Here is a 26,334-nt window from a genome sequence, read left to right as displayed (position 1 = left end):
GGGTCTTGCCATGTTGCCCAGGCTTGTCTCAACTCCTAGGCTCAGGCAATCTTCCTGCCTTAGCCTTCCAAAGTGCTGAGATTACAGGCCACTGCGCCCAGCCCTATATATATATATATATGTGTGTGTGTATATATATATATATATATGTGTGTGTGTGTATATATATGTGTATATATACATATGTGTGTGTGTATATATATGTGTGTGTGTATATATATATATATATATATTTTTTTTTTTTTTTTTTTTGAGATGGAGTCTTGCTCCGTCGCCCAGGCTGGAGTGCAGTGGCGCGATCTCGGCTCACAGCAAGCTCCGCCTCCCGGGTTCACACCATTCTCTTGCCTCAGCCTCCCGAGTAGCGGGGATTACAGGCGTGAGCCACTGCGCCCAGCCCCAGCCCTATTTATATTTTTTAGGAAAAGATAAAACGGGCTGGGTGCGGTGGCTCATGCCTGTAATCACAGCACTTTGGGAGGCCGAGGCGGGTGGATCATGAGGTCAGGAGATTGAGACCATCCTGGCTAACACGGTGAAACCCCGTCTCTACTAAAAATACAAAAAATTAGCTGGGCATGGTGGCGGGCACCTGTAGTCCCAGCTACTTGGGAGGCTAAGGCGGGAGAATGGTGTGAACCCGGGAGGTGGAGCTTGTGGTGAGCCGAGATCCCGCTACTGCCAGCCTGGGTGACAGAGCGAGACTCCGTCTCAAAAAAAAAAAGAACAGTAGAACTTGGATTATAGTCTCATCCATGACACCTGGAGCCCCTGTGAGAAATGAGGGGAATCACTCTGGGAAATAAACAGATCTGTGGCTGCCAGGGCCTAAGGGGAGGGGAAGAGATGGTGAATGATGCTAACTGGACATGAGGTTTCCATTTGGGGTAATAAAAAAGTTCGGAGCTGGACTGTGAGGACTGCCCAGCACTGTGAATGTACTCAGTACTCAGTACCACTGAAATGCACACTTGACAATGGTGATAAAAGTAACTCTTGACCAGGTGCAGTGGCTCACGCCTGTAATCCCAGCACTTTGGGAGCCTAAGGGGTTCAAAACCAGCCTGGCCAACATGGTGAAACCCCGCCTCTACTAAAATTACAAAAATTAGTCAGACATGGTGGCGCATGTCTGTAATCCCAGCTACTTGGGAGGCAGAGGTTGCAGTGAGCCGAGAACACACCACTGCACTCCAGCCTGCTGGATGACAGAGCGAGACTGTCTCAAAAAACAAACAAACAAAAATAAAACCTGTTATGTGTATTTTACCACAAGGAAAAAAAATAACTCATGAATCCCTCTGAACTACTTGGACCTGTGGAAAACACATCCATGGGCTGCATTTGGTGTACACAGGGATGGAATTTGGTTTTGTTTTTTGAGATGGAGTCTCGCTCTGTCACCCAGGCTGGAGTGCAGTGGCGCAGTCTTGGCTCACTGCAACCTCCACCTCCCAGGTTCAAGCAATGCTCGTCTCAGTCTCCCAAGTAGCTGGGACTAAAGGCGCCTGCCACCATGCCTGGCTAATTTTTGTATTTTTAGTAGAGACGGGGTCTCATCTTGCTGGTCAGGCTGGTCTCGAACTCTGAGCTCAGGTGATCCACCCACCTCGGCCTCCCAAAGTGCTAAGATTACAGGCATGAGACACTGCGCCTGGCCTGGTTGTTATGTTTTAATTTTAAAATATTGTTTAGATAGAGAGGGTCTTGCTATGTTGCCCAGGCTGGTCTCAAACTCCTAGCCTCAAGTGATCCTCCTGCCTTGGCCTCCCAAAGTGCTGGGATAAGAAGTATGAGCCACTGAGCCCAGTGAGAAGCATAATTTGAACTATGTGACAGCTTCAAAGGGAGGCTGGAAATCACTGTCATGAAGTCCACACTGTGGGAGTGAAAGGATGGGCAGGCCCAGCCCACAGTGACCCCACAAGCACTCAGCCACCGCCCCCACCCCACCCTGCAACCTTCAAGAAGGAAGCACTCAGATACCAACAGGACATATTTCAAATAGTTTAATTTTAAAAATATTCTATTCAGTGCTAAAATATGTCTTCACTCACTGTTGCCCATTTCCATTTTCTTAAACTTTTTTGAAACAAAAAATAAAATCACAAAGTTCAATTCAACATGCAGATTTCAAAGAAAAGGAGCTTTCTAAAAACCGAGCTGAAGGGGTACTGTGGGGGATGGGTACTGTTGTCAGAACCTCAAATTCTTGCTGGGGCAGTTTGTGACAGGAGGCAGGAATGCTGGAATGACAGGTACAAGTGAGAACAAAGAAAGCTGCGTGTGTGCAGACGTGTGTGCTGAGGGCAGGGGATGGGGACGGCGGCCACAAAGGGCTGTCAGCAGCTAGGGTGCTCGTGAGAGGCAGGACCACCTCAGGCATTGGCGGAACTGGCAGGACAGCAAGAAATCTAGACGGACTCTCTGCCCTTGTGTGGAGAAAAGTCCTTCCCTTCCCTCCAACGTCTCTACCCAGTCCTCCTCCAACAGCAGCCTACAGGGCCCCCAGTCCTAGGGGAAAGTCCGGGAGTCTATAGTCTCCATTCAAGTTCAAGTAACCCAAGGCACGGTCTCTTCTAGAGGGTGCCTTCCACATCTCTCTCTTCTCGCAGAAGCTGCCAGCAGCTCCGTCCGGAGGTTCTGGAGCAGAGACTGCTGCCTGGAGGTGACAGATGAATCTTGGGGCGGCCGATGCTCCAGCCAACTTGGGGTGCAAAAAAGACATGAGCGCTCCTCTTCTCGGGAGCAAGTAGACACAGGTGCCAGGGTCGGGAAGATGATGCTACAGCCCCAAGTCCTACGCCAGCCTTCCAGCCCGGAAGGCTCATGTGTGCAGGCTCTTGACCCCAGTGCTTGCCCTTACCCCAGCAATGCAGCGCGGCCAGAACCAGAATGCAATAAATAGAGGCAGGGCCAGGAGGTGGAGGGCCAGGACGGTGCTAGCTTTCTGATGCCGTCTGGGGCACTGTGGGTTGGTCCGCACAGAAGCGCTTCAGGGGCGGGGCACCTGAGTCTTCCTCTTCCTCGACGACCTAGGAGTAGGCAGATCATGGAATGACAGGGCCACCCCTCCCAACCAGAACATTCCCACCCACCCTAATTATAATGGGATGCCCACTCTGCTCCTTCCAGCAGATGATCAAACTTCCTCCTCTGCCTACAACCCTGGGACTCATTTCCAGGGCTGCAGATCCAAGTCCACATCCACAGTCTTTCCTGGTTTTTTGACTTAGAAACTGGGAAGCCTGGCCGGGCACAGTGGCTCACGCCTATAATCCCAGCACATTGGGAGGCTGAGATGGGTGGATCACTTGAGCTCAAGAGTTCGAGACCAGCCGGGCCAACATGGTGAAACCCTGTCTCTACTAAAAATACAAAAATTAGCCAGGTGTGGTGGTGTGGTGGCGGGGGCCTGTAATCCCAGCTACTCAGGAGGCTGAAACAGGAGAATCGCTTGAACCTGGGAGGCAGCGGATGTTGCAGTGCACCAAGATCGCGCCACCGCACTCTAGTCTGGGCAACAGCGAGAAACCAAAAAAACAAAAAACTGGAAAATCCAAAGTGACTGCTTACCTGTGTCTCTAGCGGAACTGGTTCTTCCTTGGTGAGGGTGGGAGGTTCATCAGCAACTTCCGAGGAGGGCAGGGAGGGCTCTGAAAAGGCAGCAGGGTCGGCCTGAGGGCAGGGCTCCCCTGAGGCCTGGACCTGGGGGAGCTTCCTTAGAGCTGTGTGGAGGTGGCTTGGTGAGGAGGGGAGAATACTGGCCTGAGAAGCAAACATCCATTCAGGGCCCAGCTGGACCAGGTCACAGCCATGAATGGTGGAAGGGCAAAATACGGCTAGACTGCAGAGGGCCATCTCTGCTGGGCTGGAGATATCTGGAACCGACAAAGCAGCTCATCTTGTCATCCTCCAGCCCAAACATCACAACTCTAACTCAGTCTCCCAGTTTTCTGAGAGTTGCTATGAGGACAAGACGAAGTAAACACAGGAGCTAAGAACAGCACATGCCAAATAGTAAGAATACAATAAATATTAACTACAATTGGCATTTCCCACGGAGAAACAAGTTCCATTTTGTAGTTGGCTGTTAACGGGTCACAGCACAGGAGAAGGTAAAAAGGGCCTAAGACACGTCTATATGTCCATATTACAACAAGAAACCTCGGCGGGACGTGGTGGCTCACGCCTATAATCCCAGCTATTCTGGAGGCTGAGGTGGGAGGATCACTTGAAGCCCAGGAGTTCAAGACCAGCCTGGGCAATACAGTGAGACCCCATTTCTACAGAAAATTAAAAGATAGCCAGGCAAAGTGGCAAAGGCCTACAGTCCTACTACTATGGAGTCTGAGGCAAGAGGATCACTTGACCCCAGGAGTTCAAGACTGCTGTGAGCTAGGATTCAGCCACTGCATTCTAGCCTGGGCAACAGAGCAAGACCCTATCTCTTAAAAAAAAAAAAAAAAAAAGGAAAGGGAAAAAAATTTAGCATGTAATGCAAACAGCATAAATGCTGAAAATAGAAGGACTTAAAGTGACATTCATTCCAACAGTTACTAGACTGGCTATGTGATCTTAGACAAGCAATTTAACCTTTCTCTCTGTTTTTTTTTGAGATGGAGTCTAGCTCTGTCGCCAGGCTGGAGTGCAGTGGTGCGATCTCGGCTCACTGCAACCTCTGCCTCCTGGGTTCAAGTGATTCTCCTGCCTCAGCCTCCAGAGTAGCTGGGATTACAGGCATGTGCCACCACGCCTGGCTAATTTTTGTATTTTTAGTAGAGATGGGGTTTCACCATGTTGGTCAGGCTGGTCTCTAACTCTTGACCTCAGGTGATCCACCCACTCCGGCCTCCCAAAGTGCTAGGATTACAGGCGTGAGCCACAGTGCCAGGCCTTTGTTTTTTTTTTTTTTTTTTGAGATGGAGTCTCACTCTGTTGCCCAGGCAAGAATGCACTGGTGTGATCTCAGCTCACTGTAACCTCTGCTTCTTGGGTTCAAGTGATTCTTCTGCCTCAGCCTCCGGAGTAGCTGGGATTACAGGCACATGCCACCACGCCCAACTAAATTTTTTATGTTTTTAGTAGAGACAGGGTTTTGGCATGTTGGTCAGGCTGGTCTTGGACTCCTGGCCTCAAGTGACCCACTCACCTCGACCTCCCAAAGTGCTGGGATTACAGGTGTGAGCCACCGTGCCCAGCCCAATTTAACCTTTCTAAGCCTTTAATGTCCATTTTCCTCATCTGTAAAAGAAGACAATAGTTGCCACCTCACAGGATTTTTGAGAGAATTATACCAGGCGTCAAATATTCAAGTTCCTTCCACAGAGCCTGGCACTCAACTCTAATGCTTGTTTTCTCCCTTCACTCTGTGAAAGGGGAAAATATAATCATTCCTAAGCTATTGAGAAAGGGCTTGGTGCTGCCTGGCTCTGAGGTGCTCTCTCGAGCCTGTTACTCTAAAGATGAGATGCAGCAAGAGCAGAAAGCAAGGCCCTTCTAGGAAACTCATCCTCGGCCAACCACGACTCACCCTCCAGGATCTCCTGGCCCAGGGTTGGGGGCTGGGAGTCATCCGTGCGGAAGTCGGAGGTGTGTGCTGGGCTCAGGGACTCACTCTGCTGGGGGCTGGGGCTTGAGTTGGTGCTGCTGTCCACCTTAAGCTGATAGACATCAGACACGGAACTCTGGTTGCTGTTTTCGTCTAAAAACCAAACAGAACAAAGGCAGCAGCTGAGCATGGTCATTTTCCTCAAGAGGAACTCTGACAGAGCCAAGGGCCTGGCATCACGTTAGGCAGCCAAGGATACAACTGAGTATAATAATCATTGTGCCTGGCCTACACGACATAGAGTCTAAGCACCAGAGGCAGCCAGCATCTTTATGTTTATGCAACATTACACTTCAGGAAGGTCAAGATATGCTTATTAAACTCTTCTTTATTATCCACTGATTGCAGCTTGTGGAAGGGAGGGGTGTAGCTGTGTCTCTGGTCAGTACTTCTCAATCCTTCTCACATTGTAAGATGTGTAGAAAATGACATTTGTCAGGCACCCTTGGGCATCTGAAGGAGGCTGGTGGTGTCTGAAGGTGGTGAGCTCAGGCTTCGGCTGCCTGACTGCCCCAAGGACTGATGGATTAGCACCTGGGAGTTCTGCCTGAAGGCTTAAAGTCACCACTAAGGTGCAAAACTTAATTAAGCATTACCAGGCCAAGGCCAGGCACGGTGGCTCACACCTGTAATCCCAGCACTTTGGGAGGCCGAGGTGGGCAGATCACAAGGTCAGGAGATCGAGACCATCCTGGCTAACACAGTGAAGCCCCATCTCTATTAAAAAGTACAAAAAATTAGCCAGCTGTGGTGGCGGGCACCTGTAGTCCCAGCTACTCGGGAGGCTGAGGCAGGAGAATGGCGTGAATCTGGGAGGCGGAGCTTGCAGTGAGCCGAGATCGCACCATTGCACTACAGCCTGAGCGACAGAATGAGGCTCTGTCTCAAAAAAAAAAAAAAAGAGTTACCAGGCTGAGTGTGGTGGCTCACGCCTGTAATCCCAGCACTTTGGGAGGCCAAGGTGGGCAGATCACTTGAGGTCAGAAGTTCGAGACCAGCCTGGCCAACATGGTGAAACCCCATCTCTACTGAAAATACAAAAATTAGCTGGGCATGATGGCACACGCCTGTAATCTCAGCTACTTGGGAGGCTGAGGCAGGAAAATCACTTGAACCCGGGAGGTGGAGATTGCAGTGAGCTGAGATCGTGCCATTGCACTATAGCCTGGGTGACACAGTGAGATTCCATCTCAAAAAATAAAAATAATAATTAAAAAAAAGAAAAAAGTAAGAGTCACCAATGCATTCCTCCGCCACACCTACAGCAGCCAGTCACCAAAGTGTTTCCCCCTCCTGCTCTGGTATCATTTGTGCTCATTCCTTCCTCTCCTACTGCTTCAGTTCAAGCCTCATCATCTCCAGCCTGGCCTCCTGCAACAGCCACCTACCTCACTGCCCTGCCTCCAGTCTCATGTACCTTAAACTGAACTGCAAACCACTGTCAGAGAGACCTTTCTAAACCCTTTGACGCTCCACTGCTGCCTAAGGGAGAAATGTCATACCCGGTATTTGGTTTTTTTTTTTTTTTTTTTTTTTGAGACAGAGTTTTGCTCTTGTTGCCCAGGCTGGAGTGCAATGGTGCTATCTCAGCTCACCACAACCTCTGCCTCCTGGGTTCAACTGATTCTCCTGCCTCGGCCTCTCAAGTAGCTGGGATTACAGGCACGCGCCACCACGCCCGGGTAATTTTGTATTTTTATTAGAGACGGGGTTTCACCATGTTGGTCAGGCCAGTCTCGAACTCCTGACCTCAGGTAATCCACCTGCCTCAGCCTCCCAAAGTGCTGGGATTACAGGCATGAGCCACCACGCCCAGCCATACCTAGTACTTCTTAGGACAGGCACGAGCTGGCCTTATCGCAACATAGGAAGTCTTTTCTGATCTCCGGCCTCAGTGCCTACTGTTCTCCTACAAGCATCCTCAGCTCCAGGCAGGCTGGACCCTAACCCAAGAGCTTCGTCATGCATGGGTGCTTCTGCCCAGCTGTTCCTTGGCTAGGCTGCCTTCTCTTGTCCTGGAAAGCCTCAGACCTCTCAACACAGCCCCGACATCACTTCTTCCGCAGAGCTCTGCCTCCCTGGCTTGCATGGGTGGAAATGCCCACCCTCTCTTACTCCCCTATGATAGCCTGTGCACGCCTACATTTATCATTTCGCACATGTGCTTCCTCCCATGAGCCTCTGTGGACAGGCTCTGTGGCTCACTTGTCCTTGACTCCCCAGTGCAATGCATGGTACCTGCATACAGTAGGAGTTCATTAAGTGTTTACTAAATGAAAAGGAGGAGATGGTGGCCAGACTGAGGAAATGGAGCCTCATATGTCTCCCAGAGCTTTCTGACTACTGAACACACATTGGTGTTCTCTTTCCAACAGCACATGGTTGACCTTGGTGGGGCCTGGGAAAGAGGTGGGGAAGGGATAACTACACGCTGGGTTAGCCCGAGTCTGGTTTTGAAGAGAAAGTCATAAACTCACACTAGTCTTGACTCCTACAAAGACCTTTAATACCCACACTAAAATGGAAGTAGCATTTTGTTACCAAATGAATAAAGCTGTTACTTTTGAGCTTAGGCAAAACACTATTCCTCCCTGAGCATCAGTTTTCTTAAATAGGGATGATAATAACTGCCTGGTTTATATCACAGGCTGATACATGGTAAAAATGAGAAAGTAAAGTGAAAGTGCTTCGTAGACAGTACCTAGCAGGTAGGTGTAAAAGGCAGTATCATGACTACGGTGATGACCCGGCAGGATTGGTTTAGGACGCAGAACATGTCCTATTTTTATTTTATGTATTTATTTTTTTGAGACGGAGTCTCGCTCTGTGGCCCAGGCTGGAGTGCAGTGGCGCAATCTTGGCTCACTGCAAGCTCCGCCTCCCGGGTTCACGCCATTCTCCCGCCTCAGCCTCCCGAGTAGCTGGGACTACAGCCGCCCGCCACCACGCCTGCTAATTTTTTGTATTTTTAGTAGAGACGGGGTTTCACCGTTTTAGCCAGGATGGTCTCGATCTCCTGACCTCGTGATCCGCCCGCCTCGGCCTCCCAAAGTGCTGGGAATACAGGCGTGAGCCACCGCGCCCGGCCCCAGAACATGTCCTAACAGTGGGTAGGCAGAAGCTTCGGCTTTGGGTAGCCTACTCTAAGCGACTATGATAAAACATACAGTCTAGGCCAGGTGCAGTGGCTCATGCTTGTACCTTGGGAGGTCAAGGCCGGGGGACTGCTTGAGGCCAGGAGTTCACAACCAGCCTGGGCAACATAGCCAGGCTCTGTCTCCACAAAAAATAAAAAATGAAGCACAATCTAAAAAAAAGCTTCTGATTCAGACAACCAGGACCTGACATGGAGTCTGTCACTTACAAGTTATGTAACTTTAGACAAGTAACTTAACCTCTCTGAGCCTCAGTTTCCTTAACTGGAAAATGACGATACCATTACCTATCTTGCAGAGTTATTGTGAAGTTTAAATGAAAAGATTTAGGTCAAGTGCCTAGCAAAATGCCAGCGAAACAGCAGGCACTGAATTGATACACAGGATTCTTTTTTTTTTTTTTTTTTTTTTTGAGACAGAGTCTCACTCTGCAGCCCAGGCTGGAGTGCAGCGGTGCGACCTCGGCTCACCGCAACCTCCACCTCCTGGGTTCAAGCGATTCTCCTGTCTCAGACTCCCGAGTAGCTGGGATTACAGGCACGCGCCACCACGCTCAGCTAATTTTTTGTATTTTTAGTAGAGACTGGGTTTCACCATATTGGCCAGGCTCGTCTTGAACTCCTGACCTCAGGTGATCTGCCCACCTCAGACTCCCAAAGTGCTGGGGTTACAGGTGTGAGTCAATGCACCTGGCCAATTCTTCTTATTAATGCGTTCATCCAAATTTTCGTTCTCCTGCAAGGAAGACACAGAGATGCAACTCACCCTGGAATTCAAGAAGGAGAGAGGAATTGGCTGAGGCATCAGAGGGAAAGCCATTAGGTTCTCGGGCTGCTGAACTGTTCGATTTTGACTTTTCTTTCTAGAAAAGGAAAAAAAGAGGAATATGACAGAGCCAAGCAGGAGACTCAGAGAGGGAGGAGGGTGCTATGTGACAGACCACAGAGGTCTGGATTAGGAGTGAACAGGAAAAACAGCAGCAGCTTGAGAATCCAAGGACCTAAGGAAGAACAGAATCCTGGACAAGGCACTTCTCCTCAAGCCTCAGAAAAATGAACCCTTCCAGCAAGAATATTGTGAATCATAAGCAACAGGCAGATACATATACTTCAACTAGAACATCCTATAGTATCCCTCTCCTGCCCTAATCACGGCAACCCTTCTCTATACGAATGGGCAAGAAATACAAAACACTCATTTGAGAAAGATTCCTGTTTCAGTAGCAGAGTGGGAAAAAAGTGAGAGAAGAAGGAACCTCATGTAACACAGACAGTGACAGGACAAATGGGCCCAGGCTGGCTCTATTCTTGATCCGTCATCCTCATCCATTCAAAATGATCACCCCGGCCGGGCACAGTGGTTCATGCCTGTAATCCCAGCACTTTGGGAGGCCAAGACGCATGGATCACCTGAGGTCAGGAGTTCGAGATCAGCCTGGCAAACACTGTGAAACCCTGTCTCTACTAAAAATACAAAAATCAGCCGAGTGTGGTGGCACGTGCCTATAATCCTAGCTACTTGGGAGGCTGAGGCAGGAGAATTGCTTGAGGTGGAGGTTGCAGTGAACCAAGATGGCACCACTGCACTCCAGCCTGGACTACAGAGTGAGACTCCATCTAAAAAAACATAAAATAAAACAAAAAATAAAATAAATAAATAAATAAATAGCAGGGCACGGTGGCTCACGCCTGTAATCCCAGCACTTTGGGAGGCCAAGGCAGGCAGATCACGAGGTCAGGAGATCGAGACCATCCTGGCTAACACGGTGAAACCCTGTCTCTACTAAAAAAAATACAAAAAAAATGAGCCACGCATGGTGGCGGGTGCCTTAGTTCCAGCTACTCCAGAGGCTGAGGCAGGAGAATGGCGTGAACCTGGGAGGCAGAGCTTGCAGTGAGCCGAGATCGTGCCACTGCACTCCAGCCTGGGTGACAGGGCGACACTCCGTCTCAAAAAAAATAAAAATAAAAATAAAAATAAATAAATAAATAAATATACAAAAATTAGCCTGGCGTGGTGGCATGTGCCTGTAATCCCAGCTACTCTGGAGGCTGAGACAGGAGAGTTGCTTGAACCTGGGGGGTGGAGGTTGCAGTAAGCCGAGATTTCGCCACTTCATAACAGCCTGGGCAAAAGAGCGAAACTCTATCTCAAAAAGAAACAAACAAAAAAACCCAAAAGCAAAATGATCACCCCATGTTTATTTTTACCTATAACATTTGTTGCAAGAAAGATGTAGGTTATAAGTGCAGGGCAACCACAGTGGGCAGGTAAGCACCAGCTTGCAACAAGAAAGCCCAAGGGCCAGGCACAGTGGCTCATGCCTGTAATCCCAGCACTTGAGGAGGTGGAGGTGGGAAGATCGCTTGAGCCCAGGAGTTTGAGACCAGCCTGGGCAACATAGTAAGACCCCATCTCTACAAAAAAATAAAAAATTAGCCATGTATGGTGGCATAGGCTGATGGTCTCAGCTACTGAGAAGGCTGAGGTGGGAGGACCGCTTGAGCCTGAGAGTTTGAGGCTGCAGTGAGCTGTGACTGTGCACTCCAGCCTGGACAACAGAGTTAGATCCTATCTCAAAAAAAAAAAAAAAAAAAAGCCCAGAGTAAATCCAAGCATATGAAAATAAAAGCATCCCAAAAGCCAAAAGTTTAAATCTGAGTATCCTCAAATTTACCAGTTCACACTTTTTATACATTTCTGGTAGATGCATTATATTAGTAACATAATTTTTGTTAATAACTTAATTTTTTGTTTGTTTGTTTTTTGAGACAGAGTCTTGCTCCGTCACCTAGGCTGGAGTGCAGTGGCGCAATCTCGGCTTACTGCAAGCTCCACCTCCCAGGTTCAGCCATTCTCTTGCCTCAGCCTCCTGAGTAGCTGGGACTACAGGCGCCCGCTACCACGCCCGGCTAATTTTTTGTATTTTTTAGTAGAGATGGGGTTTCACCATGTTAGACAGAATGGTCTCGATCTCCTGGCCTTGTGATCCACCCGCCTCAGCCTCCCAAAGTGTTGAGATTACAGGCGTGAGCCACCGCACTTGGCCAAGGAAAGGGGGTTTTCTAGCAGTGTCTACTCCTATCTATACACAATGCCCAAGAGATTTAACTGCTTGACCTTTGACCCCTGTGGGTAATGGCCAGAGCCAGGCTGGATGGGGAATAAACAGTTGCTCCAGAACCACACCCCATCAACTCCATGAGTTTGGCATCCTAGAACTTCTTGGGATGGCTGCTCTCAGATAAAGGCAGAGTCCATAGGGTTGGTGCTAGGAGGTTCCCTGGAGCCAGAGAGGACAGCAGAGAGCAAAAGGGAGAGGCTGAACCCTGAGGCTAAACTCGACCTCCTAAATTCATTTACAGAAAGGAAAACTAGCCAGGCGTGGTGGCTCACGCCTGTAATCCCAGCACTATGGGAGGCTGAGGCAGGCAGATCACGAGGTCAGGAGATTGAGACCATCCTGGGTAACATGGTTTTCACCTGCCTATACTAAAAATACAAAAAAATTAGCCAGGCGTGGTGGCAGGTGCCTGTAGTCCCAGCTACTCGGGAGGCTGAGGCAGCAGAATGGCGTGAACCTGGGAGGTGGAGCTTGCAGTGGGCCAAGATTGTGCCACTGCACTCGAACCTGGGTGACAGAGTGAGACTCCGTCTCAAAAAAAAAAAAAAAAGGAAAACTACAGCTGGCTTCAGTCCTCCTCATAGTTACACATTACCAGCCAATGCAATTGAGAGTCCCAAGGGAATAAAAGGTGAGTGCACCGATAAAACTCACCAGAGACTGGAGGAACACAGGCACCCTGATGAACAGAACAGTCTATACCAGAAGGAGCAGAAGAACTGAAATTTTTTTTTTTTTTTTTTTTTTTTTTTTTTTTTGAGACGGAGTCTCGCTCTGTCACCCAGGCTGGAGTGCAGTGGCGCGATCTCGGCTCACTGCAAGCTCCACCTCCCGGATTCACGCCATTCTCCTGCCTCAGCCTCTCCGAGTAGCTGGGACTACAGGCGCCCGCCACCGCGCCCGGCTAATTTTTTGTATTTTTAGTAGAGATGGGGTTTCACTGTGGTCTCGATCTCCTGACCTCGTGATCCGCCCGCCTTGGCCTCCCAAAGTGCTGGGATTACAAGCGTGAGCCACCGCGCCCGGCCGGAGAAGAACTGAAATTAAACATAGATTTGCTCAGAAAGATAAGGATAATATTGAAAAGTTGTTTTAGCCAGGGGCAGTGACTCATGCCTATAATCCCAGCACTTTGGGAGGCCAAGGCAGGCAGATCACTTGTGGTCAGGAGTTTGAGACCAGCCTAGGCAACATGGTGAAACCTGTCTCTACTAAAAATAGAAAAAAATTAGCTGGACATGGTGGCACATGCCTGTAATCCCAGCTACTCAGGAGGCTGAGGCAGGAGACTCATTTGAACCTGCAAAGTGGAGGCTGCAGTGAGATGAGATCATGCCACTGCACTCCGGCCTGGGTGACACAGCAAGACTCTGTCCCCCCCCAAAAAAAAAAAAAAAGTTGTTTTGAGGAAGAACCAATTGAGGCAATTTGTTATGAAAAATATAATTGCTCAAATAAAAATTAAGTGTATGAGGTTAATTGAAATACATACAGCTAAATAAAAAGATTAATGAGCAAAAACTGCGTTGAGAAGCTCAGAATGCACCAGGAAAAGATAAGAAAGGAAATGAATGGAGAAAAGTTAAGAAATAAAGCAGGTGGCCAGGCGCGGTGGCTCATGCCTGTAATCCCAGCACTTTGGGAGGCCGAGGCGGGCGGATCATTTGAGGTCAGGAGATCGAGACCATCCTGGTGAAACCCCATCTCTATTAAAAATACAAAAAATTAGCTGGGCATGGTGACGGGCACCTGTAGTCCCAGCTACTCGGGAGGCTGAGGCAGGAGAATGGTGTGAACCCGGGAGGCAGAGGCAGAGCTTGCAGTGAGCTGAGATCGTGCCACTGCACTCCAGCCTGGGCGACAGAGTGAGACTCTGTCTCAAAAAAAAAAAAAGCAGCCTGACAACATGGAGAAACCCCATCTCTACTAAAAATACAAAAGTACCTGGGCATGGTGGCGCAAGCTCTACTTGGGAGGCTGAGGCAGGAGAATCACTTGAACCTGATAGGTGGAGGTTGCGGTGAGCCAAGATTGTGCCATTGCACTCCAGCCTGGGCAACAAGAGCGAAACTCTGTCTCAAAAAAAAAAAAAAAAAAGAAAGAAAGAAAAGAAAGAGAAAAAGAAAGCAAGCAAGCAAGCAAGCAAGCAAACAAGCAAGCAGTTGCGTGGGTGCAGTGGCTCACACCTGTGATCCCAGCACTTTGGGAGGCCAAGGCAGAAGGATCGCTTGAGCCTAGGAGTTTGAGACCAGCCTGGGCAGTACAGTGAGACCCTGTCTCTACAAATAATTTAAAAGTCTGCCAGGCGTGGTGGCACGTGCCTGTAGTCCTAGTTACTTGGGAGGTGGAGACATAAGGATTTCTTGAGCCCAGGAGTTCGAGGCTACAGTGAACCATCATTGTACCACTGTACTCCAGCATGAGCTATGGAGTGAGACAGTCTCAAAAAAAAAAAAAGAAAAGAAACATTACAGGGTATTTTGAGGGAATTCCTAGGAGATCAAAGATAGAAGAAATGCTAAAGTTTCCAGGAAGCCAAGTGGATCACCTACAAAGACTCAAGCATGGGAATAACATCACATTTCTTAACAGCAACACTGGATGTACAATTGAGTAATAGCTTCAAAGTGCTGAAAGAAAATAATTTTGAGGCCGGGCGCGGTGGCTCACGCTTGTAATCCCAGCACTTTGGGAGGCCGAGGCAGGCGGATCACGAGGTCAGGAGATCGAGACCACGGTGAAACCCCGTCTCTAATAAAAGTACAAAAAAAAAATTAGCCGGGCGTGGTGGCGGGCGCCTGTAGTCCCAGCTACTCGGAGAGGCTGAGGCAGGAGAATGGCATGAACCCGGGAGGCGGAGCTTGCAGTGAGCCGAGATTGCGCCACTGCACTCCAGCCTGGGCGACAGAGCGAGACTCCGTCTCAAAAAAAAAAAAAAAAAAAAAAGAAAAAGAAAATAATTTTGAACCCAGAATTTCATATACAGGTAAAATCATCAATTTTCTTTTTTTTTTTTTTTTTTTTGAGACGGAGTCTTGCTCTGTCGCCCAGGCTGGAGTGCAGTGGCGCAATCTCGGCTCACTGCAAGCTCCACCTCCCGGGTTCACGCCATTCTCCTGCCTCAGCCTCTCTGAGTAGCTGGGACTACAGGCGCCCGCCACCACGCCCGGCTAATTTTTTGTATTTTTGGTAGAGACGGGGTTTCACTGTGGTCTCGATCTCCTGACCTCGTGATCCACCCGCCTCGGCCTCCCAAAGTGCTAGGATTACAAGCGTGAGCCACCGCGCCCGGCCTATCAATTTTCAACATGAAAGTGAAACAAAGATATTTTCAGAAAGTTTTCCCCACAGAAGCTCTCTTTGGCAAAACTCCTGAAGGATGTATTCTAGCAAAAAGAAAAACAAATGCAGGAGAAAACAGTAAGAAGTCGGTGCATGAGGCTGAGCACAGTGGCTCACGCCTGTAACCCCAGCACTTTGGGAGGCCGAGATGGGCAAATCACTTAAGGTCAGGAGTTCAAGACCAGCCTGGCCAACATCGTGAAACCCCCGTCTCTACCAAAAAATACAAAAATTAGGCTGGGTGTGGCGGCATGCACCTGTAGTTCCAGCTACCTGGGAGGCTAGGCACCGGAATTGCTTGCACCCAGGAGGCGGCGGCTGCAGTGAGCCAAGATTACGTCACTGCACTCCAGCCTCAGAGTGACACCCTGTCTCAAAAAAAAAAAAAAATGTACGTGCATGAAATTCTAGGCAAGGCTGGGAGCAGTGGCTCACGTCTGTAATCCTAGCACTTTGGGAGGCGGAGGTGGGCAGATCACGAGGTCAGGAGATCGAGACCATCCCGGCCAACATGGTAAAACCCCATCTCTATTAAAAATACAAAAATTAGCCGGGCCTGGTGGCACGTGCCTGTAATCCCAGCTACTCTGGAGGCTGAGGCAGGAGAATCGCTTGAACCTGGGAGGCGGAGGTTGCAGTGAGCTCAGATCGCACCACTGCACTCCAGCCTGAGCAGCAGAGTGAGACTCTGTCTCGAAAAAACAAAACAAAATAAAGAAACAACAACAACAAAAATTAGCTGGATGTGGTGGCATGTGCCTGTAGTCCCAGCTACTCAGGAGGCTGAGGTGGGAGGATCACTTGAGCCCAGGAGATGAAGGTAGAAGTAAACCGAGATTACATCACTGCATTCCAGCCTGGGCGACAGATTGAAACCCTGTCTTAAAAGATAATAATAATAATTTGGGCCGGGCGCGGTGGCTCACGCTTGTAATCCCAGCACTTTGGGAGGCCGAGGCGGGCGGATCACGAGGTCAGGAGATTGAGACCACGGTGAAACCCCATCTCTACTAAAAATACAAAAAAAAATTAGCCGGGCGTGGTGGCGGGCGCCTGTAGTCCCAGCTACTCGGAGAGGCTGAGGCAGGAGAATGGCGTGAACCCGGGAGGCGGAGCTTGCAGTGAGCCGAGATCGCGCCACTGCACTCCAGCCTGGGTGAGAGAGCGAAACTCCGTCTCAAAAAAAAAAAAAAAAAAAAAAAAAAAAAAAAGATAATAATAATAATTTAAAAAGGAGCAGGCCAGGCACGGTGGCTCACGGCTGTAATCCCAGCACTTTGGCAGGCTGAGGCGGGCGGATCATCTGAGGTCGGGAGTTCAAGACCAGCCTGACCAACATGGAGAAACCTAGTCTCTACTAAAAATATAAAATTAGCCAGATGTGGTGGCGCAAGCCTGTAATCCCAGCTACTCGGGAGGCTGAGGCAGGAAAATCGCTTGAAACCGGGAGGCAGAGGCTGCAGTGAGCCGAGATTGAGCCATTGCACTCCAGCCTAGGCAAGAGAAGAAAAACTCTGTCTCAAAACAAACAAACAAAACCCCAAAAAAGAAAACTCTTGTTTCTGGTGGGAATATAAATTGGTCCAACTACCATTTCAGAAAATAGTTTAGCATCAGCTAATATAGGTCAAAACATACATACCCTAAGACCCAGCCACTTCCTTCCAAGAATATATCCTAGGAAAACTCATGTCCATGTTGATGTGGATTCTGAACAAGAATGCTCACAGGGGCATTGTTCCTATTGGCCCTAACTGTGGACAACCTCAATATCTACAGGAGAACCAGAAAAATAAACTACACTTAGCCATGTGATGAATATGCAGCAAAATACAGCATAGAGAGCAATGAAAAGGAATGGATAACTCCAAGGACAACATGGATGCATTTTACAAACATAATGCTGAGCAAAAGAAACAAGACACACGAAAATTGATACTTTCATCTTGCTGTTTCCATAACGCTCAAAATGTTAGAGGCTGCTGCAGTGGCACATGCCTGTAATCCCAGCTATTTGGGAGGCTAAGATCGCTTGAGCCCAAAAGTTCAAATCCAGCCTGGGCAACAAAGAGAGACCCCACATCTCTAAAAAAGGAAAAAGGGTGGGGACAATGGCTCATGCCTATAATCCCACCACTTTGGGAGGCTGAGGTGGGAAGATCATTTGATCCCAGGAATTTGAGACCTATCAGCCTAGGCTGATATAGCAAACTCCCATCTCTCCAAAACAAAAAAAAAGAAAGAAAAAAAATTAGCTGGGCATGATGGCACGTGCCTGTGGTCCCAGCTTCTCAGGAGGCTGAGGTGGGAGGATTGCTTGAGCCTGGGAGGTCAAGGCTCCAGTGAGGTGAGATCATGATACTGCACTCCAGCCTGGGTGACATAGTGAGATTTTGTCTCTGGAAAAAAATCTCAAAAATAATAATAAAGGAAAAACTGTTTATGAATGACTGGAGAAGTGGTAAGAAAAGCAAAAGTAGGAGACTGATTACCTTTAGAGGGGCAGGAGGAAGAGGATGAGAAGAGCTGCAGAGAAGTCTGCTGGGGTCTTGGCAAAGCTCTATGTTTTGCACTGAGTGGTTCTCACAAGGGTGTTAGCTTTATATTTATTCATACACTGTACATTTATGTTTTATATACTTCTCTGTATGTGTTTTATATTTGAAAATTTAAAAAACAATTAGAAAAAATAAAGTTGGAAACAATCTGGGTATTTATCACCCAGAAAATATGTAGATAACTCATGCAATGCATGAGTCAAAGGTAATAATTCGATTTATATTTACAGATACATGGAGGGTTCTCAAAACAAGGTTGGGCCAGGCGAGGTGGTTCATGCCTGTCATCCCAGCACTTCGGGAGGCCAAGGTGGGCGGATTACTTGAGGTCAGGAGTTTGGGACCAACCTGGCCAACACGGTGAAACCCGTCTCTACTAAAAATACAAAAATTAGCCAGGCGTGGTGGCAGGTGCCTGTAATCCCAGCTACTCAGGAGGCTGAGGCAGGGGAATCGCTTGAACCTGGGAGGTGGAGGTTGCAGTGAGCTGAAGTTGCACCATTGCACTCCAGCCTGGGTGACAGAGCGAGAGTCCGTCTCAAAAAAAAACAAAAAAAAACAAAAAAACAACCCCAAAGAAAAAAACCAAAGTTGAACCAAAGAGAATACAAAGAGGTTCTGGCAAAATACTGTACATATGTAAGTTTTGTTTAAAAACAAAAATATGCCGGGCACGGTGGCTCATGCTTGTAATCCCAGCACTTTGGGAGGCCAAGGCGGGCAGATCACGAGGTCAGGAGATCGAGACCACGGTGAAACCCCGTCTCTACTAAAAAATACAAAAAAATTAGCCGGGCGTGGTGGCGGGCGCCTGTAGTCCCAGCTACTCGGAGAGGCTGAGGCAGGAGAATGGCATGAAGCCGGGAGGCGTAGCTTGCAGTGAGCCGAGATTGCGCCACTGCACTCCAGCCTGGGCGACAGAGTGAGACTCCGTCTCAAAAAAAAAAAAAAAACAAAAACAAAAACAAAAACAAAAATACACATATGAAACAATGCTATGTATTTTTAAAGAATATACAGGTATCCAAATACATCCAACAAAGATGAATCACAAAGGCCTACACCAGAATTAGAAAGATGTATATACATATGATACACACAATACAGTGGGGGACTAATCGCATAAGAGCAAGTATCAGCAAACTTTCTCTTAAAGGGTCAGATGATAAATATTTTAGGTTTTATGCGCCATTTGGCCTTATGGCAACCACTCAATCTGCCATCGTAATTCAAAAGCACCACAGACAATAAGGAAATCAGTGGGCATACTTACGTGTTTGTTTTTTTGTTTGTTTGTTTGTTTTGAGACGGAGTGTCACACTGTTGCCCAGGCCGGAGTGCAGTGGCGGGATCTTGGCTCGCTGCAACCTCTGCCTTACAGGTTCAAGCAATTCTCCTTGCCTCAGCCTCCCAAGTAGCTGGGATTACAGGCGCCTGCCAGCAGGCCCAGCTAATTTTTTTGTATTTTTAGTAGAGATGGGGGTTGCACTATGTTGGCCAGGCTGGTCTCGAACTCCTGACCTCAAGTGATCTGCCCGCCTTGGCCTCCCAAAGTGCTGGGATTACAGGCGTGAGCCACCAGGCCCAGCCACTTATGTTCTAATAGAACTATACTGACAAACGTAAGGAATACGCCAGGGCTGTAGTTTGTCAAGCCCTGGAAAAGAGGCTTGGGTTAAGGGAAACGAATAAAGAAGGAAAATAATAAAGAGAGGCCTTGCATGGACCAATAACAGGGTGCCTTGAAGTATTTTCCACTCAATTCTGGGGAAATAAATTCCTTTAATTAAGAGGCAATTAGGCTGGGTGCAGTGGCTCACGCCTGTAATCCCAGCACTTTGGGAGGCTGAGGCAGGTGGATCACGAGGTCAGGAGTTCAAGACCAGCCTCACCAACATGGTGAAACCCCGTCTCTACTAAAAATACAAAAATCAGCTAGGCGTGGTGGCAGATGCCTGTAACCCCAACTACTCGGGAGGCTGAGGCAAAGAATTGCTTGCACCCAGGAGGCGGAGGTTGCAGTGAGCCAAGATCATGCCACTGCACTCCAGCCTGGGTGACAGAGCGAGACTCCGTCCCCCGCCCCCAAAAAAAGAGGCAATCAAATAAAGAAATAAAGAAAATGGTACCTTTTGATTTTCTTCCACACTTACCTCCTTGCTGTCTGTCACAGGAACCCACTTAAATATCCTCAGGGATGTGTCACCCACAGTCACCCACTTCTTCTCCCTAAAAGAAAGACACTTCTTAGAACAGATAAAACAATGCAATGTGTTTTCTGTTCATCACTTGTGCTTTTCTACTGCTCAGAAGATCATTCCTTCAATCTGGAATCCTTCTGAACTTCCGCTTGGTGAGGTATGGTAGCTCACACCTGTAATCCCAGCACTTTGAGAGGCTGAGGCAGGAGGATCACTCAAGCCTAGGAGTTTGAGAACAGCCTGGGTAATTTAGCGAGACCTCATCTCTAAAAAAAAAAATACAGGCCAGGCGCAGTGGCTCACGCCTGTAAACCCAACACTTTGGGTGGCTGAGGTGGGCAGATCGCTTGAGGTCAGGAGTTCGAGACCATCCTGGCCAACATGGTGAAACCCCGTCACTACAAAAAAATACAAAAAGTAGCTGGGCGTGGTAGTGTGTCCCTATAATCCCAGCTACTTGGGAGGCTAAGGTGGGAGGATCCCTTGAGCCCAGGAGGCAGAGGTTGCAGTAAACTGAGATCACACCACCACACTCCAGCCTGGGCAACAGAGACCCTATCTCAAAAGAAAAAAAAAGAAAAGAAAGATGTGAGACATAAAGCTGGAAGGTAGCACACACAGCACCATATTCTTTTTTACTTGCATGCGAGTTACTTTGTGTGCTTTTCTCTTTACCAAATATATGAGTTCTATTACTACATTCCTTTTTTTGTTTGTTTTAGTGAGACAGGGTCTTGTTCTGCCTCCCAGGCTGGAGTGAAGTGGCATAATCATAACTCACTGCAGCCTTGACCTCCTGGGCTCAAGCAATCCTTCCACCTCCGCCTCCTGAGTAGCCAGGACTAGAGGCGCACGCCACCACACCCAGTCAAATTTTTATTTTTTGTAGAGACGGTTGGGGTGGGGGTGGGGTCTCTCTTTGTTGCCCATGCTGGTCTTGAACTCTTGGCCTCAAGCAATCTGCCCACCTTGGCCTCCCCAAATGCTGGGATTACAGGAATGAGCCACCACACCTGGCCTCCTGTGTCCATTTAAAGATCCTTCCAAGGGACAAACAATCCCAGGAGAGACACCCGCTGCTGAGGGGTATGGCGTGGTGGGTGTGAAATGTTAGGATCCTTTCCCTTTCTAGGTTACTAAGACTGCGTAAAGAAAAAGAAAACTAGGCCAGGCACGCTGGCTCACACCTGTAATCCCAGCACTTTGGGAGGCCGAAGCGGGCGGATCACGAGGTTAAGAGATTGAGACCATCCTAGCTAACACGGTGAAACCCTATCTCTACTAAAAATACAAAAAATTAGCCGGGTGTGGTGGCACGCGCCTGTAGTCCCAGCTACTCAGGAGGCTGAGGCAGGAGAATTGCTTGAACCCGAGAGGCGGAGGTTGCAGTGAGCCGAGATCATGCCACTGCACTCCAGCCTGGGTGACAGAGCGAGATTCCATCTCAAAAAAAAAAAAAAAAAAAAAAAAAGAAAAGAAAAGAAAACTAGTCTAAAGAAATTTTTAAATTTCAACTTTGAAGTTCAAAGCTTTATAGAAATCCTTTTGGCTCTTGCTGTGTTCCAAAGGGGTGAAAATGGCAGAGTTTATCAGTCCACTATACTCACGAAATAAGCCAAGGGGTAAGTCTTGCACAAGGTCACTCTCTAAATGACTAAGGACCCCCAACTATCTACACCAGATTAGAATGCCACTGTTCTGAGCTTACCCACAGAGCGCCTTTGAGGTCTGCAAACAAATGTGTGAAGGAGATAGAACAAAGGAGACTACTTTTTTTTTTTTTGAGATAGGGTCTCCCTCTGTCACCCAGGCTGGAGTGCAGTGGCGTGATCACCGCTCACTGCAGCCTCAAAATCCCAGGCTCAGGTGAATCTCCCATCTCAGCCTCCCAAGTAGCTGGGACTACAGGCCACCATGCCCAGCTAATTTTTTGTATTTTTAGTAAGGATAGGGTTTCACCATGTTGCCCAGGTTGGTCTTGAACTCCTGGGCTCAAGTGATCCTCTTGCCTCAGCCTCCCAAAGTGCTGGGATTACAGGCATGAGCCACCGTGCCCAGCCTCTCCTTCATTCCAAAAAGGTTATTCCCTAAACACGCAGGCAGGGAACAAATTTGCTTATTTTAAGGTCCACCGATACCTTAAGAGGTACTTGCTGTCAGTAGGAACAAGGGCCAAATGCAGGAAACTGCTTTGTCACAGATCTGAGCCAACTTCTCAAAGAGTCAAGTCCAAATGTGAAGTCACAAAAAAGCAAAAAAAAAAGCAACTGCTGTTGTAGTTGTTGATGCTGTTCAGCAAATGATGACATGATAGGGCCGGGCACGGTGGCTTACACCTGCAACCTCAGCACTTTGGAAGGCTGAGGTGGGTGGATCACTTGAGCCCAGGAGTTCGAGACCAGCCTGGGCAACATGGTGAAATACTGTCCTCACTAAAAATACAAAAATTAGCTGGGCATGGTGGCACACACCTGTAGTCCCGACTACTCAGGAGGCTGAGGCAGAAGAATTGCTTGAACCCCAGAGACGGAGACTGCAGTGAGCCAAGACCACGCCACTGCACTCCAGCCTGGGCGACAGAGCAAGACTAGGTCTCAAAAAAAAAACAAAAAAAAAACCGGGAGTGTAAACAGACTGTGATGTAACAGAAGGAGCGAATTAAAGTCTTAGAAAATAACTAGAATTAATTCCTGAACAGACCACTCCATTTTCTCATTTATTCAACCAATTAGTACACAACAGGCTGTGCTAGGCCCTGGTGATGCAGGGAACAAGAGCCACAGTCCCTGCCCTCACAGACCCTGTCTTATATCTGGAAACAGACATGAATAGCTCAATTCAAGATTAGTCACTTAATCATCAGGTTTAACCATATCAAATTGCCATTTTTGTAGGTTAATTAGTCAAATACAGGAGGCCAGGCACAGTGGCTCACATCTGTAATCCCAGCACTTTGGGGGGTCGTGGTGGGAGGACCACTTGGAAGTCAGGAGTTCAAGACCAGCCTGGCCAACATGGTGAAACCCGGTATCCACAAAAATACAAAAAATTAGCTGGGTGTGGTGGTGTACACTTGTAATCGGCTACTCGGGAGGCTGAGGCAGAATTGCTTGAACCTGAGAAGCAGAGGTTGCGGTGAGCCAAGATCGCACCATTGCACTCCAACCTGGGTGACAGAGTAAGACTCTGTCTCAAAAAAAAAAAAAAAAAAGAAAAAAAAAATCAAATATAGGAAATGTCTTATGAATCCATCTAATACAATCGTGGAAAGGTCTATGAAGGGGACTTGATCTAGATTGGGAATCTCAAGTGGTGAACCTCAGGAAGCAACTTTTGAGCTGAGCTAGGAGTTAACTCGGCAAGATGGAGGAGAGGAGAGAGGAAGAATGCCAGGCGGCAGGAAGAGCAGAGTGACTTCACTGGAAAGACAGTGGGCATCCTGGGAAAGAGCCAGCCAAGTAAGGCAGGAAGGAGGGCTTTCTTCAGTATTTATCCTAAAAGCAAGAAGGGAATCACTGAAGCATTACTAGGGGTGCTAGGATAAGATGCACATTTTATATATATTTTTTACAGATGGGGTCTCGCTCTGTTGCCCAGGCTGGAGTGCCATGGCATGATCATAGTTCACTGCAGCCTCAACTCCTGGGCTCCAGCGATCCTCCCACCACAGCCTTCCAAATAAGGCTGTGCACTTTAAAAAGATCACTCTGCTACTCGGAAAAGAGAAAAATAAAATCACTCGGTGCAAATGAACAGACTGGAGCAAGAGCAGAAGCACAGAGTTTACAGGGAGGCTGGTACAGAGTTCCAGGTGACAGGGGATGGCCCTTCAGCCTAGCCTGCTAGGGGCGGGGGGTCAAAGATGGGGAGAAGAGAAAGGTGTACCTGTTCTTAGGTTTCACCAAAACCTCGGAGAATTAAAGGTGGACGAGGAAAACCATGAATATGTTAAACTAATATTTATACTGAAACCCAACTATATCTGAAGCCCTCAGACATAAAAAGAGAAGGAACTTCCTTCTTGTGGGGAAATGGACAGATAAACACACAAAGTCCAACGTACCAATGACCTTAAAGGAGGTAAAGGGTGAGGGGTGGGAGGAGTTAAGGAAGGCTTCCTGGCGGGAGGCAACATCTACTTGAACTTTTATTTTCTGTAGAGATGGGGGTCTCACTATGTTGCCCAGGCTGGTCTCGAACTCCTGTCCTCAGGCGATCCACCCGCCTCAGCCTCCCGAAGTGCTGGGATTACATGCCAGAGCCACCTCACCTAGCCATACCTGGGTTTTTAAATTATTAGCAGTAATTGGCCATACAAAAGAGCTGACGAACTTGGCTGTGAAAGTTTAATGTGATGACTCCGATACACACCGATACAGTGTGTATCGGAGTTCCGGATATTAAACAGGTGCTCAATCGGCATCTTCCATGAACATTTTAGACATGGGGTCTCTCTCCGTAGCCCAGGCTGGAGTGCCGTGGCACGATCATAGCTCACTGCAGCCTCCAATTCCTGGGTCCCAGCAATCCTCCCACCACAGCCTCCCAAGTAAGGATGTGCACTTTAAAAAGACCACTCTGCTAATTGGAAGTGAGAAAAATAAAATCACACAGTGCAAATGATGAACGGACTGGGGAATGAGCAAGAGCAGAAGCAGGGAAATTAGAGGGAGGCTGGTTCATAGTTTGCAAAGGACTCTCCCGACAGCCGCCGGGGCAGCAAGAGAAAATGCCTACCAAGCTCGCGGCGCAGGGGCCGGGTACTGGGGGAAAGTGAGGGGTTGCCCTCTGGATGACACCAGGCTTGCTCCCTTCACAGATAGACTAACCCAGCAACTCACCCAACTTCAACGCCTGAATACGCAGAGCGCTCAGCCTGGCGGGCTGAAACTACTCCAGGGCTACTCGCTATTATCAAGAGGAAGCTTGGAAATGCAGGCGGGGCCGCTGCCCAGGAAGAGAGGAGGGCGGGCCCCCGGCTGGGCCGGGCGCAGACACCGAGCCCAGGCGGCTCCAGTCCGGACCGGAAGCCGGCATCCCCTCCCGGGCGGCGCGCGGCCGCAGCCGCAGCAGGTGGGCGGGCCCGCGAGCCGGGCGGCCCGCTGATTGGCCGCGGCCGGCGCGCCCTCTGACCTCACGCCGACGCCAGCGGCGCCCTCCTCCCGCCTTCTCCCGCACCCCCCTCCCCCAGCGCCGGCCGGTCGGCTCCCACTCGGCTCGCCAGTCCCGCGCTCTTCAGGGCCTGGATCCGCGACCCCCGCCAGCCCCCTAAGCTCCGGCCCCTCACCATTTCCGCACTTTCTCGATGGCCGCCATCACCTTCTTGATGTCGTCCTTGGCCCGGCTGCGGGTCTCCGCCCGGACCGACCGGCCCGACATGGTGGCGGCGGGAGCGGCGAGGGCCGGGGCACTGCTCCCAAGACACCGGGGATCGCGCGCCGCACGCGCCGCCACCCGCCCGCCGCCGCCGCAGCGTCACAGCGGCCGTCGCCCCCTCCGTGCGCGCGTGCGCGAGGAAGCGCGCGTACCCGCCCGCCCCTTGGGGCTCGCGGCCTCAGCGCGCCTGCGCGCCACGCCCGTGGCGTCCCTCTTCAGCTCCCCGGGAGTTTCCTGAGCCCCAACCCGGTCCGGGGTGCGAGGCGGGCTGGGCGCACGTGCTGTGGTCAGGGCGAGGTGCGAGGTGCCGCCGGTGGGCAACCTGGTTCCTTTTCCCTGGGAGTTTGGAGGTCGCCTCCCAGCACTGGCCAGTGTGTTAGGGACCTGACCCTGTGGAACCGCGCTCCTGCGCCATCTCTGTCCTCCCGCCTCTCCTGCCCAGCACCTTTGCCCTTCAGCTCTACCGCTGTGCTCCAACCACGCCTTTCTTCAGGATGCATTTTGCCTTCGGCCTTTGCACACACCTATTCCTCACCTGGAATCCTCTCCTCTCCACCAGATGAACTGCTTTCCCAACATTCAGACCACATTCTTGCCTTTTCTCCAGTATCTAGTAGTCCCAAGTATTTGGGAGGCTGAAGCAGGAGGATCACTTGAGCCCAGGAATTTGAGGCTGCAGTCAGCTATGATGTGATCGCACCTGTGAATAGCCACTACACTCCAGCCTGGGCAACATATGGAGACCCCATCTCTAAACGAGACCCCGTCTCTAAAATAAATAAATAAAAGATGCCTATTTTGTTCAAGACTGTACTAAAAGCTGACGACATACGTGGTTTTGGTTTCAAATAGCTTCCAGTTTGTTTATTTATTTATTGAGAAGGAGTCTCGCTCTGTGGCTCAGGCTGGAGTGCAGTGGTGTGATCTCCGCTCACTGCAACCTCCGCCTTGCAGGTTCAAGGGATTC

At 49.2% G+C, this 26,334-nt stretch overlaps 1 protein-coding gene across 6 annotated transcripts; it reads right to left on the bottom strand.

Moving 5' to 3' along the window:
* Positions 1 to 1,994: 1,994 nt before the first annotated feature.
* Positions 1,995 to 25,547, bottom strand: BCL7B (BAF chromatin remodeling complex subunit BCL7B). 6 transcript variants are annotated; one of them, XM_055292930.2, is made up of 6 exons: positions 25,279 to 25,547; positions 19,944 to 20,019; positions 9,532 to 9,628; positions 5,534 to 5,704; positions 3,577 to 3,656; positions 1,995 to 3,035 (listed from the first exon to the last, which is right to left on the bottom strand). In XM_055292930.2, exons 1-6 carry the CDS (start codon positions 25,368 to 25,370, stop codon positions 2,943 to 2,945), a joined length of 609 nt encoding a protein of 202 aa, XP_055148905.1. In that variant the 5' UTR covers positions 25,371 to 25,547; the 3' UTR covers positions 1,995 to 2,942. The 6 variants fall into 6 exon arrangements, with proteins under 6 accessions (XP_055148905.1, XP_063502498.1, XP_055148904.1 ...); XM_063646428.1 differs by having other exon boundaries at positions 3,577 to 3,881; positions 25,279 to 25,508; XM_055292929.2 differs by lacking the exon at positions 25,279 to 25,547 and adding an exon at positions 21,313 to 21,455.
* Between the last annotated feature and the right edge of the window lie 787 nt (positions 25,548 to 26,334).

The sequence above is a fragment of the Symphalangus syndactylus genome, chromosome 9, assembly GCF_028878055.3.
Source record: "Symphalangus syndactylus isolate Jambi chromosome 9, NHGRI_mSymSyn1-v2.1_pri, whole genome shotgun sequence".
NCBI lineage: Eukaryota > Metazoa > Chordata > Mammalia > Primates > Hylobatidae > Symphalangus > Symphalangus syndactylus.
Note: the sequence above shows the minus strand (reverse complement) of the source record. Positions and strands in the feature narration are given on the sequence as shown.